General features: G+C 36.1%; 1 protein-coding gene across 1 annotated transcript in view; it reads right to left on the reverse strand.

Moving 5' to 3' along the window:
• The window catches only part of COL22A1 (collagen type XXII alpha 1 chain), a 667,744-nt gene that overhangs the window by 350,050 nt on the left and 290,599 nt on the right, over positions 1–27,095 (reverse strand). Inside the window, exons 8-12 of the mRNA XM_053715381.1 lie at positions 26,049–26,129; positions 24,788–24,901; positions 24,286–24,330; positions 12,993–13,055; positions 1,748–1,786 (exon numbers count right to left, since the gene is read on the reverse strand). Coding sequence (XP_053571356.1) covers positions 1,748–1,786; positions 12,993–13,055; positions 24,286–24,330; positions 24,788–24,901; positions 26,049–26,129 — 342 coding nt within the window. The remainder of the gene's footprint in view (positions 1–1,747; positions 1,787–12,992; positions 13,056–24,285; positions 24,331–24,787; positions 24,902–26,048; positions 26,130–27,095) is intronic.

Consider the following 27,095-nt stretch of genomic DNA (forward strand, 5'->3'; position numbering starts at 1 on the left):
GAAAAAAGCAAACCAAAGCAATGCCGTTTGCATTGCAATTGCATATTCTCATGTTCGCTAACCCGACATGAAAATATGAATATTTTATGTTCCAATGTTCTTCACATAGAAGAATATGTTCTATTTATTAATAAATACACACACTTATACAGGTATACACACACAAACATATATATATATAATGGTATTTTGGTACAATATATATCTATACCTATATATATTATTATTATCATTTATTTGTATAGCGCCGCCAAATTCCATAGCGCTGAATTTGATATATAGATTATTATATCTATTTATAAATACATAGAACATATGCTGCTATGTGCAGAACATTGGAATGTCAAACATTTACAGTAAATACACAGTATAACACTTTAATAAAAAATAAATAAAAATGATTTTACACGCTTTCATCTACTTAAAGGGACAGTTTACCCAAAGTAAGATCAATTTTTAAACAAAAGTACCCTAACAGATGACTTTGCTAGTACAGACTAAGCATTACACATTGTTTTTCGTTATGTTGAAAAACATTTTTAAACTTTCCGTGTTCAAGGCACCTTAGCTATACCCTGTTTACTATTTTTTTACGTGTGCGTTTAGCACTGGCTTGCTCATTTTCCTGCATCACGCATGTGCCCGCCCGTTGCTGATGTCATTGCTACTGTGTACGCGGAGAACAGCTTCATAAAAGCGCATCCTTGTTTTTTTGTTCAGCATTTTTCTCCTGTCCATTTGTGCGCACGTGACTACAGTCTCTTCAAGTTTCCTCTTCCTGCATTGCCGGAGATAATATTGCAGCATAACTTTCTTGCTACATTTGTAATTACAATAGTAAGTGTACAATATTGATTAGTGAAAAAATGGTATTGGGCACAACTTTCAAATATAAAATATTAAAAACAAATTTAGGCAATACTAGTAATAACCCACAGCCTTGCACGATCACTAATGACGGGTGGGGCACATTCATGATGTGTATTGCGCATCAGAAAATTGATTCATATATATATATATAATTAGTGGAGCCAGTATGATTGGTTAGGGGGTGGCCAAACAAAACCCTGTTGCCCAGCCCTTTTTACCAGGCTTTCCGAGATCGTCGAGGACAACGTTTTGAAAATAAAGAAAACAGGTGAAAATAATATTTTTACTGCACTTAATATTTGAATGCACTTATATTTGTCTATCTATGTATACATATGTATGTATGTGTTTATATGTGTATATATGTTTGTAAATACATATATATATATAAATACATATGTACACATATAAAGACATATACAGTATATACATACATATATACTGTATATCTTTAGACATGTATGTATCTCTATGTTAAAGCCCTTTGTCTGCCTTTTTTTCCTAACACCTGAGACCTCATATCTTTGAACCCTTATAACTTTTGAGTGCAATATTTTTTGTGAATATTTTTTATTAGGTGGTGTTATTATGAGTGCAAGTGTACTTTGTAATGTACTTTTGATGTTTTGTGACACTTTTTTGTTTTTGCTCCAAGGACTCGCTATCACGACAAGCTTTAACTTCAATTGCGCTCAAGGGATCTTGTTAATTATTAACTTGAAATACGAGCTCAATTTAACCTGCGTGCAAACTAAAGCGGAAAAAAACGATGTCGCTTGTGCGCTCCACTCATAATCTGGCCCTAAATATTTAATTGGTGCCAATAAAACAAAACAGTAGGTATAAAAAGTTATCAAATGCATTTTTTAAAACTTACAGGTTCTCCCTTTTCTGTTTTTCCAGGAATTAGTCTTCCCTGTAATAAAAGCATTTTAGTTATTACTTTCTATTTTTACATTAATAGTTACACTTAAACATATTGTTTTGAAAAAAATCAGTCAGCCATTTTGAATCTAAAGAAACTGCAATAATTGTTTTCACTTTATAATAACACAAACTTTTATTCTGACAATAAATCCAGGGCATCTTAATAGACAAAGACCCATTGGTCATCTTTGCTGCTTACCTAGAGCTGTGTTTAGCATACAAATAAAAAGAACGAGACAAATAACCCAAAAAAAACTTTATTAACCAGCAAAAGGTTCTGTTCAAGTACAACAATGACGTTCAAAGCTGTAGTAGGTACAGCAGATTCATGTGTTCTCTGGACAACACAGTCTTGTAAAGGTTATTAGCTAAGCCAACTTGCAGAATAAAACTGAAGGATATTAACCACACTATCCATATTGGATGTGGCAGTGTTATTAGTGATTTTGTTCTATTTATATTACAATTATTGTGTGTATTACATGATATTATTGCTGTTTAGTATTTCCTACAATTATGCAATCAATATATAATAAAATAAAGATGTAATACTAGTACTGTGGCTTGCTGTAACTCTTTATTGTGTACTTATTAGAAGTGCACTCTTTGCTGGTTTTGGTATTTTTTGTTGATGTGACAGCCTTCACCTATAGGCTTAATAAAATACTAAATTAAATATATATATAGTGCACTACATATGTATCTATTGACTTGTGTTATGCATACAGATTAACAATCCAAAAAACTGTTTATTAACCAGCAATATGTTCGGTTCAAGTAAAGCAATGATATTTCTACCAGGAGTAGGTACAGTAGACTACACTTGAGTGTTCTGGTTTTTTTAAATGATTGTGTTTGTTTTAAAATAATGTTTGCTATTTTATCAATGTCTTGACACATACTTTCCAATATTGAATGAAGCATTTGAATATCATTTGTACAATTATGCAATTAGGCATTGTGTGGTTTGGTATAACAGAATTCAGAATAACTATATTTAGTTTATTATGCTACTATATTAGGATTTTAATGCAATCCATACTGTAAAAAGTATTTATTGCAGTTTAATGCTTCCTCACCAATTCAAGAGAATTGAACAAGATTACAAATGGCTGCAGTTACATCCCGTTGCACATGTATTGAATTTCCTGGTGTTGATTGGTCATCTAACAACGATGAACACCTGAATTTTATTTGTTCAGTAATTTTTACATTTTTAAATAAAGTGGTTTATTTTTTAGAAAACAGTTGGTAAAACACAGAAAACAATTAATTAAGCAGATGCAGATTAAACAGCAATATTAACATTATCATCAAATGTTCTTTTCGCACTCTTTGGTAATGTACATACGTATCTGGAAAGAGCTACTCTTGAATTGTATGCATAATGTTCCAGTGCTCCACGGCATCTTTTTCAAATGTGTGAGTGTATATGTATGTATATATATATATATATATATATATATATATATACATACAGTACTGTGCAAAAGTCTTAGGCCTAGATTTGGAGTTTGGCGGTTGCCGTGAAAACCAGCGTTAGAGGCTCCTAACGCTGGTTTTAGGCTACCGCCGGTATTTGGAGTCATTCAAAAAAGGGTCTAACGCTCACTTTTCAGCCGCGACTTTTCCATACCGCAGATCCCCTTAAGTCAATTGCGTATCCTATCTTTTCAATAGGATCTTTCTAACTCCGGTATTTAGAGTCGTGTCTGAAGTGAGCGTTAGAAATCTAACGACAAAACTCCAGCCGCAGAAAAAAGTCAGTAGTTAAGAGCTTTCTGGGCTAACGCCGGTTTATAAAGCTCTTAACTACTGTACTCTAAAGTACACTAACACCCATAAACTACCTATGTACCCCTAAACCCACATCGCCGCCACTCAATTTAATTTTTTAACCCCTAATCTGCCGACCACCACCTACGTTATCCTTATGTACCCTTAATCTGCTGCCCCTAACACCGCCGACCCCTATATTATATTTATTAACCCCTAACCTGCCCCCCACAATGTCGCAGCCAGCTACCTACAATAATTAACCCCTAATCTGCCGACCGCAAAGAGCCGCCACCTACATTATAGCTATGTACCCCTAATCTGCTGCCCCTAACACCGCCGACCCCTATATTATATTTATTAACCCCTAATCTGCCCCCCTCAACGTCGCCTCCACCTGCCTACACTTATTAACCCCTAATCTGCCGAGCGGATGTGAGCGCTACTATAATAAAGTTATTAACCCCTAATCCGCCTCACTAACCCTATAATAAATAGTATTAACCCCTAATCTGCCCTCCCTAACATCGCCAACACCTAACTTCATTTATTAACCCCTAATCTGCTGACTGGAGCTCACCGCTATTCTAATAAATGTATTAACCCCTAAAGCTAAGTCTAACCCTAACACTAACACCCCCCTAAATTAAATATAATTTTAATCTAACAAAATTAATTATCTCTTATTAAATAAATTATTCCTATTTAAAGATAAATACTTACCTGTAAAATAAACCCTAATATAGCTACAATATAAATTATATTTATATTATAGCTATTTTAGGATTAATATTTATTTTACAGGTAACTTTGTAATTATTGTAACCAGGTACAATAGCTATTAAATAGTTAAGAACTATTTAATAGCTAAAATAGTTAACCCCTTAATGACCGAGGACGTGCAGGGTACGTCCTAAAAAAAAAGGCAGTTAATGCCTGAGAACGTACCCTGCACGTCCTCGGTTTGGAAAGCAGTTGGAAGCGATCCTGCTCGCTTCCAGCTGCTTTCCGGTTATTGCAGTGATGCCTCGATATCGAGGCATCCTGCAATAACCATTTGTAGCCATCCGGTGCAGAGAGAGCCACTCTGTGGCCCTCTCTGCACCGGACATTAACGGCTACGTTCGTTGGTGGGTGGGAGCCGGTGTGGGAGGTGGGTGGCGGCCATCGATGGCCTTTGTGATGCGGAGGGGGGCGGGATCGGGGGCGGGGACGACCGGGGGGATGCGCACGGACGCGCGTGCACGGGGAGGCCGGGCGGGCGCGTGCACGGGGAGGGAGCGGGTGGGAACCACTACGCTACAGAAAATGTTTTTGTTAGAAGTGGGGATCAAAGGGGTTAATATGGTTATTTTGGTGATCGGTTTGGCTGGTGGGGTATTGGACTGTGGGGGGGAAGCTACACTACAGAAACAAATAGTTAAACATTAAAAAAAAACATTTTTATTTGCAAACTGGGTACTGGCAGACAGCTGCCAGTACCCAAGATGGCCCCAATAAGGCAGAGGGGGAGGGTTAGGGAGCTATTTTGGGGGGATCAGGGAGGTTGGGGGCTAAGGGGGGACCCTACATAGCAGCATATGTAAATATGCTTAAATTTTTATTTTTTTTTTATACCTTTTATTTTAGTACTGGCAGACTTTCTGCCAGTACTTAAGATGGCGGGGACAATTGTGGGGTGGGGGAGGGAAGAGTGCTGTTTGGGAGGGATCAGGGGGTGGGATGTGTCAGGTGGGAGTCTGATCTCTACACTAAAGCTAAAATTAACCCTGCAAGCTCCCTACAAACTACCTAATTAACCCCTTCACTGCTGGCCATAATACACATGTGATGCGCAGCAGCATTTAGCGGCCTTATAATTACCAAAAAGCAACGCCAAAGCCATATATGTCTGCTATTTATGAACAAAGGGGATCCCAGAGAAGCATTTAAAACCATTTGTGCCATAATTGCACAAGCTGTTTGTAAATAATTTTAGTGAAAATCCTAAAGTTTGAAAAAGTGAACAATTTTTTTTTATTTGATTGCTTTTGGCGGTGAAATGGTGGCATGAAATATACCAAAATGGGCCTAGATCAATACTTGGGGTTGTCTACTACACTGCACTAGAGCTAAAATTAACCCTAGAAGCTCCCTACATGCTCCCTAATTAACCCATTCACTGCTGGGCATAATACACGGTTGGTGCGCAGTGGCATTTAGCAGCCTTCTAATTACCAAAAAGCAAAGCCAAAGCCATATATGTCTGCTATTTATGAACAAAGGGGATCCCAGAGAAGCATTTACAACCATTTATTCCATAATTTCATGAGTTGTTTGTAAATAATTTCAGTGAGAAACCTAAAGTTTGTGAAAAAATTTGTGAAAAAGTAAAATAATTTTTTTATTTGATCGCATTCAGCGGTGAAATGGTGCCATGAAATATACCAAAATGGGCCTAGATCAATACTTTGGGATGTCTTCTAAAAAAAAATATATACATGTCAATGGATATTCAGAGATTCCTGAAAGATATTAGTGTCCCAATGTAACTAGCGCTAATTTTGAAAAAAAGTGGTTTGGAAATGGCAAAGTGCTACTTGTACTTATAGCCCTATAACTTGCAAAAAAAGTAAAGAACATGTAAACATTGGGTATTTCTAAACTCAGGACAAAATTTAGAAACTATTTAGCATGGGTGTTTTTTGGTGGTTGTAGATGTGTAACAGATTTTGGGGGTCAAAGTTAGAAAAAGTGTGTTTTTTTCCATTTTTTCCTCATATTTTATAATATTTTTTATAGTAAATTATAAGATATGATGAAAATAATGGTATATTTTGAAAGTCCATTTAATGGCGAGAAAAACGGTATATAATATGTGTGGGTACAGTAAATGAGTAAGAGGAAAATTACAGCTAAACACAAACACCACAAAAATGTAAAAATAGCCTTGGTCCCAAACGGACAGGAAATGGAAAAGTGCTGTGGTCATTAAGGGGTTAAAATAATTAAAAATTTACCTGTAAAATAAATCCTAACCTAAGTTACAATTAAACCTAACACTACACTATCAATAAATTAATTAAATAAAATACCTATAATTATCTACAATTAAACCTAACACTACACTATCAATAAATAAATTAAATACAATTCCTACAAATAAATACAATGAATTAAACTAACTAAAGTACAAAAAATAAAAAGAACTAAGTTACAAAAAATAAAAAAATATTTACAAACATTAGAAATATATTACAACAATTTTAAACTAATTACACCTACTCTAAGCCCCCTAATAAAATAACAAAGCCCCCCAAAATAAAAAAAAATGCCCTACCCTATTCTAAATTACTAAAGTTCAAAGCTCTTTTACCTTACCAGCCCTGAACAGGGCCCTTTGCGGGGCATGCCCCAAGAAGTTCAGCTCTTTTGCCTGTAAAAAAAAACATACAATACCCCCCCCCAACATTACAACCCACCACCCACATACCCCTAATCTAACCCAAACCCCCCTTAAATAAACCTAACACTAAGCCCCTGAAGATCTCCCTACCTTGAGTCGTCTTCACCCAGCCGAGCCAAATTCTTCATCCAAGCGGAGCAAGAAGAGGTCCTCCATCCGGTAGAAGTCTTCATCCAAGCGGGGCAGAAGAGGTCTTCCATCCGATTGAAGTCTTCATCCAAGAGGCATCTTCTATCGTCATCCATCCGGAGTGGAGCGGCAGCATCCTGAAGACCTCCGACGCGGAGCATCCATCCTGGCCGACGACTGAACGACGAATGACGGTTCCTTTAAATGACGCCATCCAAGATGGCGTCCCTCGAATTCCGATTGGCTGATAGGATTCTATCAGCCAATCGGAATTAAGGTAGGAATATTCTGATTGGCTGATGGAATCAGCCAATCAGAATCAAGTTCAATCCGATTGGCTGATCCAATCAGCCAATCAGATTGAGCTTGCATTCTATTGGCTGTTCCGATCAGCCAATAGAATGCGAGCTCAATCTGATTGGCTGATTCAATCAGCCAATCAGATTTTTCCTACCTTAATTCCGATTGGCTGATAGAATCCTATCAGCCAATCGGAATTCGAGGGACGCCATCTTGGATGACGTCATTTAAAGGAACCGTCATTCGTCGTTCAGTCGTCGGCCAGGATGGATGTTCCGCGTCGGAGGTCTTCAGGATGCTGCCGCTCCACTCCGGATGGATGACGATAGAAGATGCCTCTTGGATGAAGACTTCAATCGGATGGAAGACCTCTTCTGCCCCGCTTGGATGAAGACTTCTATCGGATGGAGGACCTCTTCTTGCTCCGCTTGGATGAAGAATTTGGCTCGGCTGGGTGAAGACGACTCAAGGTAGGGAGATCTTCAGGGGCTTAGTGTTAGGTTTATTTAAGGGGGGATTGGGTTAGATTAGGGGTATGTGGGTGGTGGGTTTTAATGTTGGGGGGGTATTGTATGTTTTTTTTTTACAGGCAAAAGAGCTGAACTTCTTGGGGCATGCCCCGCAAAGGGCCCTGTTCAGGGCTGGTAAGGTAAAAGAGCTTTGAACTTTAGTAATTTAGAATAGGGTAGGGCATTTTTTTATTTTGGGGGCTTTGTTATTTTATTAGGGGGCTTAGAGTAGGTGTAATTAGTTTAAAATTGTTGTAATATATTTCTAATGTTTGTAAATATTTTTTTATTTTTTGTAACTTAGTTCTTTTTTATTTTTTGTACTTTAGTTAGTTTAATTCATTGTATTTATTTGTAGGAATTGTATTTAATTTATTTATTGATAGTGTAGTGTTAGGTTTAATTGTAGATAATTATAGGTATTTTATTTAATTAATTTATTGATAGTGTAGTGTTAGGTTTAATTGTAACTTAGGTTAGGATTTATTTTACAGGTAAATTTGTAATTATTTTAACTATTTTAGCTATTAAATAGTTCTTAACTATTTAATAGCTATTGTACCTGGTTAAAATAATTACAAAGTTACCTGTAAAATAAATATTAATCCTAAAATAGCTATAATATAAATATAATTTATATTGTAGCTATATTAGGGTTTATTTTACAGGTAAGTATTTATCTTTAAATAGGAATAATTTATTTAATAAGAGTTAATTAATTTCGTTAGATTAAAATTATATTTAATTTAGGGGGGTGTTAGTGTTAGGGTTAGACTTAGCTTTAGGGGTTAATACATTTATTAGAATAGCAGTGAGCTCCAGTCGGCAGATTAGGGGTTAAAAATTGAAGTTAGGTGTCGGCGATGTTAGGGAGGGCAGATTAGGGGTTAATACTATTTATTATTGGGTTAGTGAGGTGGATTAGGGGTTAATAACTTTATTATAGTAGCGCTCAGGTCCGGTCGGCAGATTATGGGTTAATAAGTGTAGGCAGGTGGAGGCGACGTTGTGGGGGGCAGATTAGGGGTTTATAAATATAATATAGGGGTCGGCTGTGTTAGGGGCAGCAGATTAGGGGTACATAGGGATAATGTAAGTAGCGGCGGTTTACGGAGCGGCAGATTAGGGGTTAATAATAATATTCAGGGGTCAGCGATAGCGGGGGCGGCAGATTAGGGGTTAATAAGTGTAAGGCTAGGGGTGTTTAGACTCGGGGTACATGTTAGAGTGTTAGGTGCAGACGTAGGAAGTGTTTCCCCATAGCAAACAATGGGGCTTGCTTAGGAGCTGAACGCAGATTTTTTGCAGGTGTTAGGTTTATTTTCAGCTCAAACAGTCCCATTGTTTCCTATGGGGGAATCGTGCACGAGCACGTTTTTGAGGCTGGCCACGTCCGTAAGCAACTCTGGTATCGAGAGTTGCATTTGCGTTAAATATGCTCTACGCTCCTTTTTTGGAGCCTAACGCTGACATTATATGGACTCTCAATACCAGAGTTATTTTAAAGGAGCGGCCAGAAAAAAGCCAGCGTTAGCTACGCGGGTCCTTACCGACAAAACTCTAAATCTAGCCGTTAGGGTCTTAGGGGCCACCATTAGATTTTTTGTTTTAGCAATGGTTTAATGACCATATATAATTATTTATCAGTCTCTTTATTAGAATACAACCAGAAAATACAGGATATTTGTATGCAGTATTAAAAAATAGCTTCTATAGTCTAAAGTGGCAAGTATTTAGTGTGACCTCCCCTTACACTTCAGCAATAGCAGGAACCTGAATGAAATAAAATCCGAATTAATGTCATTGCTAACACCTATATTTTTTCTACTATTTCATGTCAAAATGACTGCTGTGAAAAAGGTATATTACACCAGGTTTGTGCAAGACATGCTTGAACATTACATACACATGTGGTATGAGTTTAATTAATTGGAAGCTTGCTAATAAGACCAACTTTCAATCACATCATTCCATTCAAAATGCCAAAGATCACAGAATTTGAAAAACATAAAATCATACTTTTGCATCAGCAAGGCCACTCACAAAGGGCAATCAGCAAACAAACTGGATGTTCAAGATGTGGTATTCAAGCTGTTATAAAGAAATTTGAAGAATCAGGGGCGGTCAAGGACAAAAAAGGACTGGAAGGCCAAGAAAACTTTCAAAATTTGATGAGAAGTTTCTCAGTTTCTTCTTTGAGAAACCGGAAGAAGTCCAGTAAGGACCTGGCTCAGCATCTGGCAGCTTTATCAGGATGCCAAGTTGACCCTTCTACAGTCTGAAGAAGCTTGATCAGGAATGATCTTTGTGGAAGGTTAGCAGCCAATAAACTACTTTTTCAGAAGAGGAACAGGTTGAAAAGGCTAAGATATGCTAAAGCTCACAAAGATTGAAATGAAGATCGGTGGAAAAGAGTATTATGGAGTGACATATCCAAGTTTGACTTTTTTGGGTCTATTCATCAACAATATGTGAGAAAAATAGTTGGAGAGAGATGGAAGAATGAGTGCTTGTGGCCCTCAGTGAAACTTGGCGGAGGGTCTGTCCTGGTTTGGGGCTGTATTTCTGCCATTGGTGTTGGTGATTTTGTCTGAATTGATGGGATCATGAATGATGAAAAGTACAGACAGGTTTTAATTCATCATTCCATTTCTTCTGGAAAGCACCTGATTGGTATTGGTTTTATTTTTCAGCATGATAACGATCACCTAGCACACTGCTAGCAGTGGAATCATATTTGGAGAGAAAAACAGCTGATAATACACTGACAGTCATGGTCTGGCCTCCACAGAGTCCAGACCTGAATGTTATAGAGGCAGTATGGGATCACATAAATCTAAAGAAGAACTCTGGTAAGTGCTGAAATAAGCTTGATATAATATACCAGAAGATTACTTAGAAAAACTTCAGGACAGTCTCCCCAAAAGAGTTCAAGATGTGCTTAGGGCCAAGGGAGGTCACACTAAATACTGACTTTTGCATGGAAAAGCCATTTTGTTCTGATATATATATATATATATATATATATATATGTTTTATGTAAATATTTCCTGTATTTTCTGTTTGTATCTTAATAAAGAGACCAAAAAATAAATATGGATGGTCATAAAAAACTTTCCTAAAACAACAAAGCCAGTGGTAGCTTAAGACGTTTGCACAGTACGTATATATATATATTTAGATAAGGAGTTTACTTTTTGTTCATTGAAGCCTGTATCCAAATAAATCCATGGATATGCTAAGAGACTCAGTGTTTTTTCTTTCCTCATTTCATATACTGTATATATATATGTGTGTATATATATATACAGTATATACAGTATATACAGTATATATATATATATATTAAAATGTCCAGGAGGTTCACTTTCACCAACCAAACTACTGCCAGGGTGCCAGCAAAATGATATCCACAAAATAATAACAGGCTTGCACTCTCTGTCTTTTCAAAAAACGTTACTAGTGCTGTGACGATTCGGGGACAAAGCTCCCCTTGCTCAGACCCTCAGGGAAGGGGAGCTTGTCCCCAAAATGTTACAGCTCTAGTAATGTTTTTTTTAAAAAGACCAGAGAGTGCAAGCCTGTTGTTATCTGGTATATATATATATACAGTATATATGTGTGTGTCCGAATGCGGAAGAAGGCAGCAGCTCATGGCAATCGGCTCTTTTCAGAAATGGATTTCTTCTTAATATTTCCACAGATCTTAGTGTGTTGGACATATTTAGATGCTAAGGAAGCATCTGAATGCCCATGCCTTGTGTGTGTATAACTATATACAGTATATATATATATTCAAAGCTTTTTGGCAGGTGTTAAAAAATGCTGTAAAGTAAGGATGCTTTGAAAAATAGAAATGTTAATAGTTTATTTTTATCAATTAACAAAATACTATGTGAGTAAATATATACTTCCTGTGCAGCCGTAGCTGGACTCCTAACCAAGCCCCAAAGTTTTATGAGAATACCGTCAGCTACCTACTCCAGCTTGCTCCTGTTTGTGTAAAGGGTCTTTTCATATGCAAAAGAAGGAGGGAGTGTCTTATTTCCCACTTGCAGTGGGCTTTCCAACTACCTTTTCAACAGAGCTAAACTGAGAGCTTCCAAATGATTGAGCCAAATTCGAGAGAGAGTACTAAAGAGATCTCTGGATTATAAGAGGACACCGCTCCACTATACCACAGATACCGGGAGGGAGAACTACCTATACACTGCGCGGCACTTACCTCATCAGATTGAGGTAACGGAGTGTAAGTATACTCCCAACGGGCTCGTTGTGGAACGTGGATACATTGTTATATTTGCCTAAACATTTGCATTACTCGCATCTACCTACAGCTATTGAAGTTTTCCATCAATATTGGACTTATATTTTGAACTTTATTGGACTATATTTTGTGATCTAAATTCGATATTGAAACTGCTCTATCATTATTATTATTATTTTTATCACTACATATGGTACGCTTAGGCTAATATAATATTCAAGTACCAAGCGTAGTTACATCTGCTAATATTTAGGTTACTCCTGAAGCAGATGGCAGCATTTTGATATATATTTTTGTGTACCTAATCTGCCATACACTATCCAGTGGGAATCACATCAGTCACGTGGCTAGAACAATTATATTGTTAACTATATTCCAACATAGTTAACTGTGTATATTGTATATATTCATTTTTAGATACCATATGGTATTCAACTCTATAATAGCATATAATAGTGTTACCAAATAATAACCGTTATTCCTTTTTCTTATCTACAGCATTTTTATCATTTGGATACCCAGACATATACATTAACCAGTTGTTTTATTCCAGCAAACTGGGTTTTTTAAACTTACTTATAATTAGATACCCGTATCTAGGGTCTCACTTTTTGAGTGTTGCGCCATCTTGAATATTCCCTATCCCCCTTTTTTTCCCTATTCCATTATATATATATATATATATATATATATATATATATATATATATATATATATATATATATATATATATATATATATATGTGTTATTTTATTTTCAGCTACTTACAGGTTCCCCTTTCTCTCCTTTTGAACCAACAGGCCCGATCGGCCCAGGAATGCCAGTTTCTCCCTTTAGAAAAGAAGAAAATATATAAATTACAACAAAATCAAATGATTCAGAAAATTAAAGCAAAAACTTACAGAAGAGTAAAGATTAGGTCTATCATGATAATATATTGTAAAAGTGGTAATAATATTGCCTTATTTATTTAATAACAGCAAGCAGGTAACGGATTTATCTTATTTTATAAAATATGGCTGAATTTTGCCCTTGTAGCTTCTTACAGTCACCTAGCTGCCACCCACATGTTTTTGAAAGGGTTTACAGATTAAGAATACAATGAGTCCACCGTGTTCTTAAAGGGACACTCAGGTTTTATTAAATTTTCATGATTCAGATACAGCATGTAATTTTAAACAACTTTCCAATTTACTTCCAATAAAAAAAATGTGCACAGTCTTTTATATTTACACTTTTTTTGAGTCACCAGCTCCTACTGAGCATGTGCAAGAACTCAGACTATACGTATATGCATTTGTGATTGGCTGATTGCTATCACATGGTACAGGGGGAGTGGAAATAGACATAACTTTAAAATGTGTTAGAAAAGAATCTACTACTCATTTGAAATTCAGAGTAAATGCTAATGTATTGTCTTGTTATCTTGCATTTGCTGATTATGCAAATCTGCTGTGTTTACTGGTCCTTTAATAGATAAGTCCCATATAGGCTGCAAACACAAAGTATATGTGCACACTATCAGTTAGATTCAACAGGACGAGTATGCAGAGTGGCCCATATTATGCACCAAAAAGTGTTTGTACAAGTCATATGTATATTTTACTATTAAAAGAGAAATGCAACTTAAATATGGAACCCAGAGCGACTTGATCCATGTCAAAAGTGTACAAGAAGTAAACCCTCGCAATCTTACTCATACATGCATCAAATGTTATTATTGTAATTTGGAAAAAGAGATACAATTAAAGTATTATTAAATTCAACATCAAATGACAAAGTCAGTCTAAAAGTCAGTTTTAACTGTTTATTAATGTATTGAAACTGGGAAAAAAACTGTCATTAAACAATTTAAAATTAATTTTCATGTTAATTGAAACTAGGCAATTGTTTACTAATCAATCAGTTAACTAACACTAGTAAGCAGACAGGTTGGTTTAGTTTATTTTGATTTGTTTGTTTGTCATCTGTTTCTGGGTAACAAGACTTTTGGCTGACTAAGCATTCATCTTGATTTTATCTCATTTATCTTTTTTTTCAACTGATTTTTTAACTGATAAGTCAGACCTCTGTGAATAAATTTCTTCTTAATTTGTAATAGATGTTTTAAAAATGATTGTGTATAAAGCATAAATATGATTGTATATAAAAGCGTAAATAAGAAAGTATTCCACAACTTATGTGCATGGAAACTGTTGTTCATATTTCCCAGAACATATAGTTAAGAGAGGGTCTTAGAAATTCAATTCTGGTGTTAAAACAAAAGAAGTATTGTACAAACAAAGTTCCCTGTGGGACAATATTTTGTAAAAAGCCTTAAAAGCATTTTGTCTTCTTTCCCATGTAACAGTATGCAAATGTACGTGCCTTCGATTTATACGAGTAACATTTACAGCAAAGGGAGAAATCTAGACTAAAGGATATTTAGAATAGGTAAAGCACCCGTTTTCCCTGTATCTTTTGGATCATGCTTTTTGTCCATATTAAGAGCTATGATATGGTAACACAGGGGGCATAATTCAAGATAACTAATTATTTTACAACTAAGACCAGAAAACAATGACAGTGTCCCAGTACTGTATAATAAATGCATCTATACATTTTTAGTTGTAGACTATTTTTAAAAACAAACCTTTACAATATAATTTTTTTTTTCTCCTGAAATTCACTTTGGAAAATGGCATTTTTCAGAAAGGCAGACATACAACCCCAAGTCTGAAAAATTCTATACGGTGGCTGCTTGATCAGTGCAGTATCTTATTTATGTCTACTCTTTCTTTGCAACATAAAAGTAGATAAGCTAAACTCACTGAAGTGGATTTTCAAGAGGTGTAGGTCTGTACTGCAAAACAATGCACATTTTGCTAATGAAATTGCAGTGTTCTCTAGTATACTTCACAGTCATCTGATCTTAAAGGCACATGATTCAGATAGAAGATGCAATTTTAAACAACTTCCCATTTTACCTCTCATATTTTCTGTGTTCACTTTGTATCTTTTGTTGAAAAGCCGGTTCATAAGCTCAGCATGCACATGTCTGAAGCACTATATGGCAGCAGTTTTACAAGAATTTTATCCTTTTGCAAGAGCACTAGATGGAAGCACTATTTCCTGCCATTTAGGGCTCCAGGCACCTACTTAGGTATCACTTCAACAAAGAATATCATGGGCACAAAGCAAATTTGATAATAGAGGTAAACTGGATACTTTTTAAAAAAAATTGTATGCTCTGTCTGAATCCCAGAATAAAATGTGTGGGTTTCATATCCCTTTAATCCAATAGATCACAGATAGAATGTGGTGGAACTAGAGATTCACTGAGGGTGCTAAGTAGAATTTCACAAATATGTACTGTAGAAGGAAACAGCACTCACTGGGCTTGACTTCAAAAAGTGTTCTTTATTCCAGTGACGTTTCGGGGCTTGCACCCCTTCATCAGACCAACAAATATTTGTATTTGTATTTGTATTTGTATTTGTATTTGTATTTGTATTTGTATTTGTTGGTCTGATGAAGGGGTGCAAGCCCCGAAACGTCACTGGAATAAAGAACACTTTTGAAGTCAAGCCCAGTGAGTACTGTTTGCTTGAACATATATATATATATTTATATACTAATGCAAATATTTGCATAGGAAATTAGCACATCTAGGCAAGAATCCCCGCTTGCTATTTCCCCAGAAATAACTCATATACAATGTTACCAATGCACAAGAGAATTCTGGGTAAGCTATGCAAATTAGATATGCAAATGTATCTCCCCCCATAATTTTAATGAATTTTTATTTATATACCTATACATCTATCCCTGTAGATATATAGGTATAGATATGTATGATACATGAACAGTATCTATATATTTCCAGCCAAGTAAAGATATTTATCTGATGAGAATATCCTATTAAAGTCTGAACATTGTTTATAGTTGTGTTAAATTATTGCATGAATTAAAGAATCAGTCATAAATGTGTAAAAAAAAATGCTATAATGTGTTAGATAATTTCATTATTTCACAGTTGCTTGTATATAGCAAGTAGCAGCAATGTACTACTGGGAGTTAGCTGAACATGTCTTGTGAACCAATGACAAGAGGTATATGTGTAGCAAATCATCAGCCCACAGTAGTGATTTTCAACAAAGAATAATAATAAAAGGAATTACTTTTGATAACAGAATTATTTTCTTTCATGAATCAGATAGAACATACAATTTTTAAATGTTTTTAATTTACTTTTATCTGATTTGTTTCATTCTCTTGGAATCCTTTGTTGAAGAAGCAACAATGCAGTACTGGGAGCTAGTTAACACATTGGGTGAGCCAGTACCATGAGGCATATATGTGCAGCCACCAATCAGCAGCGCCTGAGCCTACCTATGTATTCTTTTTAACAAATGATACCAAGAGAACAACACAAATTAGATAATGGAAGAAAATTGTAAAGTTGAAGTTGTTTAAAATCACAAGCTCTATCTGAATCATAAAAGAAAAAAAATACATATTCTACCTGAACCATGAACAATTATCTTTGAATTTAATGTCCTTTTAATCTAGTAAAATATGCTTTCCAAAATTAGATTTTCAAAAGAATGATTGTGATAGTGATAGCACTGAGTCAGTTCATCAAAAAAACATAATTTATGTAAGAACTTACCTGATAAATTAATTTCTTTCATATTGGCAAAAGTCCATGAGCTAGTGATGTATGGGATATACAATCCTAGCAGGAGGGGCAAAGTTTCCCAAACCTCAAAAATGCCTATAAATACACCCCTCACCACACCCACAATTCAGTTTAACGAATAGCCAAGCAGTGGGGTGATAAAGAAAGGAGTAAAAAGCATCAACAAAAGAAATGTGGAAATAATTGTGTTTTATACAAAAAAATCATAACCACCATAAAAAGGGTGGGCCTCATGGACTCTTGCCAATATGAGAGAAATTCATTTATCAGGTAAGTTCTCACATAAATTATGTTTTCTTTCATGTAATTGGCAAGAGTCCATGAGTTAGTGACGTATGGGATAGCAGTACCCAAGATGTGGAACTCCACGCAAGAGTCACTAGAGAGGGAGGGATAAAAATAAAAACAGCCATTTTCCGCTGAAAAAAATTAATCCACAACCCAAAAAAATAAGTTTATTCTCATAAATGAAAGAAAAAAAACTTAAATCAAAAGCAGAAGAATCAAACTGAAACAGCTGCCTGAAGAACTTTTCTACCAAAAACTGCTTCTGAAGAAGCAAATACATCAAAACGGTAGAATTTAGTAAATGTATGCAAAGAGGACCAAGTTGCCGCTTTGCAAATCTGATCAACTGAAGCTTCATTCTTAAAGGCCCACGAAGTGGAGACTGATCTAGTAGAATGAGCTGTAATCCTCTGAGGCGGGGCCTGACCTGACTCCAAATAAGCTTGATGAATCAAAAGTTTCAACCAAGAAGCCAAGGAAATAGCAGAAGCCTTTTGACCTTTCCTAGGACCAGAAAATAAAACAAATAGACTGGAAGTCTTCCTGAAATCTTTAGTAGCTTCCACATAATATTTCAAAGCTCTTACCACATCTAAAGAATGTAAGGATCTTTCCAAAGAATTCTTAGGATTAGGACACAAGGAAGGGACAACAATTTCTCTACTAATGTTGTTAGAATTCACAACCTTAGGTAAAAATTGAAAAGAAAAACTGCCTTATCCTGATGAAAGATCAGAAAAGGAGACTCACAAGAAAGAGCAGATAGCTCAGAAACTCTCCTAGCAGAAGAGATAGCCAAAAGGAACAACACTTTCCAAGAAAATAGTTTAATGTCCAAAGAATGCATAGGCTCAAATGGAGGAGCCCGTAAAGCCTTCAAAACCAAATTAAGACTCTAAGGAGGAGAAATTGATTTAATGACAGGCTTAATACGAACTAAAGCCTGTACAAAACAGTGAATATCAGGAAGTATAGCAATCTTTCTGTGAAATAAAACAGAAAGAGCAGAGATTTGTCCCTTCAAGGAACTTGCAGACAAACCCTTATCCATCCTGAAGAAACTGTAAAATTCTAGGAATTCTAAAAGAATGCCAAGAGAATTTATGAGAAGAACACCATGAAATGTAAGTCTTCCAAACTCTATAATAAATCTTTCTAGAGACAGATTTATGAGCTTGTAACATAGTATTAATCACTGAGTCATAGAAACCTCTATGACTTAGAACTAAGCGTTCAATGTCCATACATTCAAATTTAATGATTTGAGATCCTGATAGAAAAACGGACCTTGAGACAGTAGGTCCGGCCTTAACGGAAGTGGCCAAGGCTGGCAACTGGACATCTGAACCAGATCCGCATACCAAAACCTGTGTGGCCATGCTGGAGCCACCAGCAACACAAACGATTGTTCCATGATGATTTTGGAGATCACTCTTGGAAGGAGAACTAGAGGCGGGAAAATGTAAGCAGGATGATAACACCAAGGAAGTGTCAGCACATCCACTGCCTCTGCCTGAACATCCCTGGACCTGGACAGGTATCTGGGAAGTTTCTTGTTTAGATGAGAGGCCATGAAATCTATCTCTGGAAGACCCCACAACTGAACAATCTAAGAAAACACATCTGGATGGAGAGACCACTCCCCTGGATGTAAAGTCTGACGACTGAGATAATCCGCCTCCCAATTGTCTACAACTGGGATATGCATCACAGAGAGCTGGATTCCACCCAAGCAAGTATCCGAGATACTTCTTTCATAGCTTCGGTACTGTGAGTCCCACCCTGATGATTGACATATGCCACTGTTGTGATATTGTCTGTCTGAAAACAAATGAACGGTTCTCTCTTTAACAGAGGGCAAAACTGAAGAGCTCTGAGAATTGCACGGAGTTCTAAAATATTTATTGGTAATCTCGCCTCTTGAGATTTCCAAACCCCTTGTACTGTCAGAGATATCCAAACAGCTCCCCAACCTGAAAGACTCACATCTGTTGTGATCACAGTCCAGGTTGGTCAAACAAAAGAAGCCCCTTGAACTAAACAATGGTGATCTATCCACCACGTCAGAGAGTGTTGTACATTGGGATTTAAGGATATTAATTGTGATATCTTTGTATAATCCCTGCACCATTGGTTCAGCATACAAAGCTGTAGAGGTCTCATGTGAAAACGAGCAAAGGGGATCGCGTCCGATGCTGCAGTCATGAGACCTAAAACTTCCATGCACATAGCCACTGAAGGGAATGACTGAGACTGAAGGTGCTGGCAGGCTGCAACCAATTTTAAACGTCTCTTGTCTGTTAGAGACAGAGTCATGGGCACTGAATCTATCTGGAAGCCTAAAAAGGTGACCCTTGTCTGAGGAATCAAGAAATGATCCTCCAACCATGTTTCTGAAGAAACAACACTAGTTGATTCGTGTGAGATTCTGCAGAACGTAAAGACTGAGCTAGTACCAAGATATCGTCCAAATAAGGAAACACCGCAATACCCTGTTCTCTGATTACAGAGAGTAGGGCACCTAGAACCTTTGAAAAGATTCTTGGAGCTGTTGCTAGGCCAAATGGAAGAGCAACAAATTGGTAATGCTTGTCTAGAAAAGAGAATCTCAGGAACTGATAATGTTCTGGATGAATCGGAATATGAAGGTATGCATCCTGCAAGTCTATTGTGGACATATTATGTCCTTGCTGAACAAAAGGCAGAATAGTCCTTATAGTCACCATCTTACATAACGATTCACAATTTTCAGATCCAGAACTAGTCTGAATAAATTTTCCTTCTTTGGGACAATGAATAGATTTGAATAAAACCCCAAACCTTGTTCCTGAAAAGGAACTGGCATGATTACCCCTGAAGACTCCAGGTCTGAAACACACTTTAGGAAAGCCTGAGCTTTTACTGGATTTGCTGGGATACGTGAGAGAAAAAATCTTCTCACAGGAGGTCTTACTCTGAATCCTATTCGAGAGAGACAATGCTCTGAATCCATTGATTTTGGACAGAATTTATCCAAATATCCTTGAAAACCTTAATCTGCCCCCTACCAGCTGAGCTGGAATGAGGGCCGCACCTTCATGCGGACTTAGGGGCTGACTTTGGTTTCTTAAATGGCTTGGATTTATTCCAATGAGGAAGGCTTCCAATTGGAAACAGATTCCTTGGGGGAAGGATTGAGTTTTTGTTCCTTATTTTGACGAAAGGAACGAAAACGGTTAGAAGCCTTAGATTTACCCTTAGGTTTTTTATCCTGAGGCAGAAAAACTCCCTTTCCCCCAGTGTCAGATGAAATAATAGAATCCAACTGAGAACCAAATAAATTATTACCTTGGAAAGAAAGAGATAGTAATTTAGATTTAGATGTCATATCAGCATTCCAATATTTAAGCCACAAAGCTCTTCTAGCTAATATAGCTAAAGACATGGATCTAACATCAATTTTGATAATATAAAAAATGGCATCACAAATAAAATGATTAGCATATTGCAGTAAGCGAATAATACTAGATATGTCAGAATCCAATTCTTGTTGCGCTAAATTCTCCAACCAGAAAGTTGATGCAGCCGCAACATCAACCAAAAAATAAATTGCAGGTCTGAGAAGATGACCTAAATATAAATAATCCTTCCTTAGATACGATTCAAGCTTCCTATCTAAAGGATCCTTAAAGGAAGTACTATCTTCCATAGGAATAGTGGTACGTTTAGCAAGAATAGAAATAGCCCCATCAACTTTGGGGATTTTTTCCCAAAACTCTATAAAATTTGCTGGTAAGGGATACAATTTTTTAAACCCTGAAAAAGGAATAAAAGAAGTACCTAGCTTATTCCATTCCTTAGAAATCATATCAGAAATAGCCTCAGGAATAGGAAAACCCCTGGAGAAACCACAGGAGGTTTAAAAACAGCATTTAAACGTTTATTAGACCGAACGTCAAGAGGACTGGTTACCTCAATATCCAAAGTAATTAACACTTCTTTTAATAAGGAACGCATATACTCTATTTTAAATAAATAAGTAGATTTGTCAGTGTCAATGTCTGAGGAAGGATCTTCTGTATCAGATAGATCCTCATCAGAGGAGGATAAATTATTATGTTGTTGGTCATTTGAAATTTCATCAACTGAATGAGAAGTTTTAAAAGACCTTTTACGTTTATTAGCAGGTGGAAATGCAGACAAAGCCTTCTGGATAGAAACAAATTCTTTAAAATTCATAGGTATATCATGTACATTAGAAGTTGAAGGAACTGCAACTGGCAATGTACTATTACTGATGGACACACTATCTGCATGTAAAAGTTTATCATGCCAACTAATACAAATGACATTCGGTGAAATAATTTCCACAATCTTACAACAAATGCACTTAGCTTTGGTAGACCCGATGTCAGGCAGCAATGTTCCAGCAGAAACTTCTGAGGCAGGATCAGATTGAGACATCTTGCAAAATGTAAAAGAAAAAACAACATATAAAGCAATTTCCTTATATGACAATTTCAGGAATGGGAAAAAATGCAAAAAGCATAGCCCTCTGATAGAGGAAAAGGCAAGAGGCAAACATCAATGGCTTATTAAAATAATGAAAAAGTTTTGCGCCAAGTATGACGCACAATGTAACTGAAAACTTTTTTGGCGCCAATAATAACCGGAAATGACACACTCGCATCACTAATGATGCAACCGTGTGTAAGGCTCCGGCGTCAACTATGACGCCGGAAATGACGAAGTTGCGTCATAGACGTATTTTTCACGCCAAAAAAATTATTGCGCCAAGACTGACGTAATAAAGTCTAGCATTTGACACACCCGCGGGCCTAATACCGCCCGCAATTTGCAAGAAGTAGTCAATTGAAAAAAAGACTAAATCCCAGGTAAGAAAATTTTTTCTTAAAATTTTTTTATTTTCCCCAAATATGAAACTGACAGTCTGCAGAAGGAAATACATGAACCTGAATCATGGCAAATATAAGTACAATACATATATTTAGAACTTTATATAAATGTATAAAGTTCCAAACCATAGCTGAGGTGTCTTAAATAATAAAAAAACATACTTAAAAGACACCCATCCACATATAGCAGATAGCCAAACCAGTACTGAAACAGTTATCAGTAGAGGTAATGGTAAATTGAGAGTATATCGTCGATCTGAAAAGGGAGGTAGGAGATGAATCTCTATGACCGATAACAGAGAACGTGGGGCTAGCGACTGGTGGTTGTCTTGGCGATAAGGGTTAGACAGTGGAGTTAGGGATTGCTGTAAGGGTTTAGATTAGAGTTAGGGTTAAAGAGATATTAAACACCAAATCTTTTTATATCCATAGTGTTGAGGTTTTTTCCTTGCCTCCCTCTAGTCATGGGTTCCATAATGTCAGCTTCCATGATTAGAAGGAGGTGCCTGAAATATATTTTGTGTTGAGTGTCCTTTTAATGATAGGGATGTTATATTTATGGATGAGTTAGGGATTGAAGTTAGTTGAGAATTGGGGATATAGATTAGGTTTAGAGATGGGGTTAGGGTTAGGGATTAGGGCTAATGATGTGGTTAGGTATTGGAGTTAGTCATAGGGAGTAACAGTGAAGATAGAGTTGAGGGTCGGGGTTATTGATAGAGATTAGGTTTAAAGATGGAGTTATGGATTTGTGTCTTGGGAATTAGGAGTAGGTTTTGGATTTAAAGGGACACTGAACCCAAATTTTTTCTTTTGTGATTCAGATAGAGCATGGAATTTTAAGCAACTTTCTAATTTATTCCTATTATCAATTTTTCTTCGTTCTCTTGCTATCTTTATTTGAAAAAGAAGGCATCTAAGTTTTTTTTAGGTTCAGAACTGTGGACAGCATTTTTTTATTGGTGGATAAATTTATCCACCAATCAGCAAGAACAACCCAGGTTGTTCACCAAAAATGGGTCGGCCAAGACTGACGTAATAAAGTCTAGCATTTGACACACCCGCGGGCCTAATACCGCCCGCAATTTGCAAGAAGTAGTCAATTGAAAAAAAGACTAAATCCCAGGTAAGAAAATTTTTTCTTAAATTTTTTTTATTTTCCCCAAATATGAAACTGACAGTCTGCAGAAGGAAATACATGAACCTGACTCATGGCAAATATAAGTACAATACATATATTTAGAACTTTATATAAATGTATAAAGTTCCAAACCATAGCTGAGGTGTCTTAAATAATAAAAAAACATACTTACCAAAAGACACCCATCCACATATAGCAGATAGCCAAACCAGTACTGAAACAGTTATCAGTAGAGGTAATGGTAAATTGAGAGTATATCGTCGATCTGAAAAGGGAGGTAGGAGATGAATCTCTATGACCGATAACAGAGAACCTATGAAATAGACCCCTGTTAGGGAAATCATCGTATTCATAAGTGATACTCCCTTCACGTCCCTCTGACATTCACTGCACTCTGAGAGGAATTGGGCTTCAACAATGCTGAGAAGCGCATATAAACCTAGAAATCTTAGCACAAACTTACTTCACCACCTAGGAGGCAAAGTTTGTAAAACTGAATTGTGGGTGTGGTGAGGGGTGTATTTATAGGCATTTTGAGGTTTGGGAAACTTTGCCCCTCCTGGTAGGATTGTATATCCCATACGTCACTAGCTCATGGACTCTTGCCAATTACATGAAAGAAAAAATTATTTAAAAAATGCCGACTTATGGCATCTGCTGCTCAATAGGTGATATTTAGTGGTTAGTAGTATGCTATCCCTTTAACTAGTAAATTATAACAGCAACAAAAACGTCTGCAGAGGCTTAGATATAAGGTAATCACAGAGATAAAAAGTGTATTATTATAACTGTGTTGGTTATGCAAAACTGGGACATGGGTAATAAAGGGATTGGGATTATCTATCTTTTTATACAAAGAATGATGGTGTAGACTGGAGTTAATTAAAGATTTGTCACATGTAAAGCACAAGGTTACACAGCTCCAAAGGTTCCTTCTGCAAGTGAGTATCTATGAAGACTCTTTAGTTATCAGATGCTGAGATATGTTTTTACTTTCAAACTTAGATATTAAACAACATACAAGCAAAAAATAAAGACATGGTCAGAATGATTTACCTTTGGACCAATAGGACCTTCTGGACCAGGAAGACCCATTTCACCCTTAAAAAAAAACGTACATTAATCACCTTGCAATCACAATGTATTTCTATTGTCTTGCTATAGAATAACATATCAGCAATGTCTTATTTTAATATTGCATTTGCAGACTTCCCAACCGTCCCAAATCTTGTGGAGTTTTCACAGCTTGGTAGGTTTGTCAGTTGTCCTTCTGCAGATCCATCAGGGTAAATGTCACGGTTTCTAGGGACTGCATTAGCTCCACCGATGACATGCCCAACTCCGCCCACATCAATTTTGTTCCACCTTTATCATTGCGGCTCAGCCCACCCAACCAAACCTCGTCCCCACCACTCTGTTCCGCAGGGCCTCCAGGAAATATATCTGCACCATATGCATGCTCCTGCATATGAGATCTGATTGGTAGGGACACATCACCATACATTATAGTGAGATATTTGATATATTTTTGGATTCATGCAGATGTAAATAAAAATACCTTTTCACCAAAAGGACAGTTTGTACAGTTGATGGTCTGTTCTGTGCCTCTATGTTCAGCTCCAGATGTTGTAGTCAGAAAGGGAGTTGGCTCAGTGACTACTGTAACCACACACTGCATGTAACAACATAAACATTAGTAAAGGAGGGGAAATAATTTATAAAATACATTAGAAATGCTCCAGTAATGTGTTGTGTAGGTTATCCATAATCACTTTTTGTGTACAATGTTGCTGAAGAAAATGTCAACAGGAGAATGTGGGGCTAGCGACTGGTGGTTGTCTTGGCGATAAGGGTTAGACAGTGGAGTTAGGGATTGCTGTAAGGGTTTAGATTAGAGTTAGGGTTAAAGAGATATTAAACACCAAATCTTTTTATATCCATAGTGTTGAGGTTTTTTCCTTGCCTCCCTCTAGTCATGGGTTCCATAATGTCAGCTTCCATGATTAGAAGGAGGTGCCTGAAATATATTTTGTGTTGAGTGTCCTTTTAATGATAGGGATGTTATATTTATGGATGAGTTAGGGATTGAAGTTAGTTGAGAATTAGGGATATAGATTAGGTTTAGAGATGGGGTTAGGGATTAGGCCTAATGATGTGGTTAGGTATTGGAGTTAGTCATAGGGAGTAACAGTGAAGATAGAGTTGTGGGTCGGGGTTATTGATAGAGATTAGGTTTAAAGATGGAGTTATGGATTTGTGTCTTGGGAATTAGGAGTAGGTTTTGGATTTAAAGGGACACTGTACCCAAATTTTTTCTTTTGTGATTCAGATAGAGCATGGAATTTTAAGCAACTTTCTAATTTATTCCTATTATCAATGTTTCTTCGTTCTGTTGCTATCTTTATTTGAAAAAGAAGGCATCTAAGTTTTTTTTAGGTTCAGAACTGTGGACAGCATTTTTTATTGGTGGATAAATTTATCCACCAATCAGCAAGAACAACCCAGGTTGTTCACCAAAAATGGGTCGGCATCTAAACTTACATTCTTGCATTTCAAATAAAGATACTAAGAGAATGAAGAAAATGTGATAATAGGAATAAATTATAAAGTTGCTTAAAATTGCATGCTCTATCTGAATCACGAATGAAAATATTTGGGTTCAGTGTCCCTTTAAGGTTAGGAATGGGATTAGGGTTGAAGTTAGAGTTATTTTGATCTTACAGGAACCGCCTAATGGCTTTGACTATTTTGATTTTATCACATTACTTATTGGAAATACTTTTCATTTGATCACAGACAAATACATTACTATTGCTTACGGGTCCATTGGGTATATCACAGCAGGTCTCCAGTTCAGCATGCCGAGAATCACAGTATATGACAATGCGCTGAAGGTCAAACTAAAAAGGCAACAAATAAAATAATTAATTAACCAATCACATGGTCATTCAATCAGCCAATTAGTGTTAAAATTTGACCAACACATCTTTACTCATGTTCCAAATCTCTTATTGGTTTTACAATAGATTTACAACATAACATATTTATTTATGATTTTAAAATTTAGACATTAATGGCATAAATAGCACAGAGCCAAATAGCTAAGAATACATTTTGCACTCAGCAAGTTGCAACTTGTTTGATATGCTGGATGAAAATGACTTGCTTGCCAGTGGGCTAAATCAGTTAAATCAATATACTGGTAAATCTACACACTCGGTATAATGTACTATATAAATCCTCACATCCCCTCAGTTTTCCATCAGTAAATTAATATAGAAAAGGATATTTTGTAGTGTTAAAATTAGGTGGTTGTTTATGTAAACATGGAAGAGTGGTTGTTTGTGATATAAAAACGATTTAACTCTTAACTGTCAATCTTTCAACATATTGTTTATCAGAGTATTCTGTGGAAGAATTATTATGTACCAATGCTAAAATGAATGAAAGGTAAATCAGTTAGCTTTTTTGAACCAATTGGCAAAACAGGAAATTCTTACACATGAAATCACTAGATTCCAAACAGAGTTTGAATAGATCGGAAAACAAAATTAACTATGGGTCATATTTATTTGTAATAATTAAATACACAATAACATTAAAAAAAATATTCTATAAATATATATATATATATATATATATATATATATATATATATATATATATATATATATATATATATATATATATATATATATAATTTGCTTGGTTGGTTTGAAGAGAACACATTTTCTTCACAAGGCATCACAGAACTTTCAGAAATAGACAAGTTATAACTTATTGAAACACAAATGGACCAATGCATTAATTTCATGGTTGATAGAATAACATGACATTTGTGACAGTTAAAAAGTAACTATCATATT

Source organism: Bombina bombina, chromosome 5 (genome assembly GCF_027579735.1).
Source record: "Bombina bombina isolate aBomBom1 chromosome 5, aBomBom1.pri, whole genome shotgun sequence".
NCBI classification, from domain to species: Eukaryota; Metazoa; Chordata; class Amphibia; order Anura; family Bombinatoridae; genus Bombina; species Bombina bombina.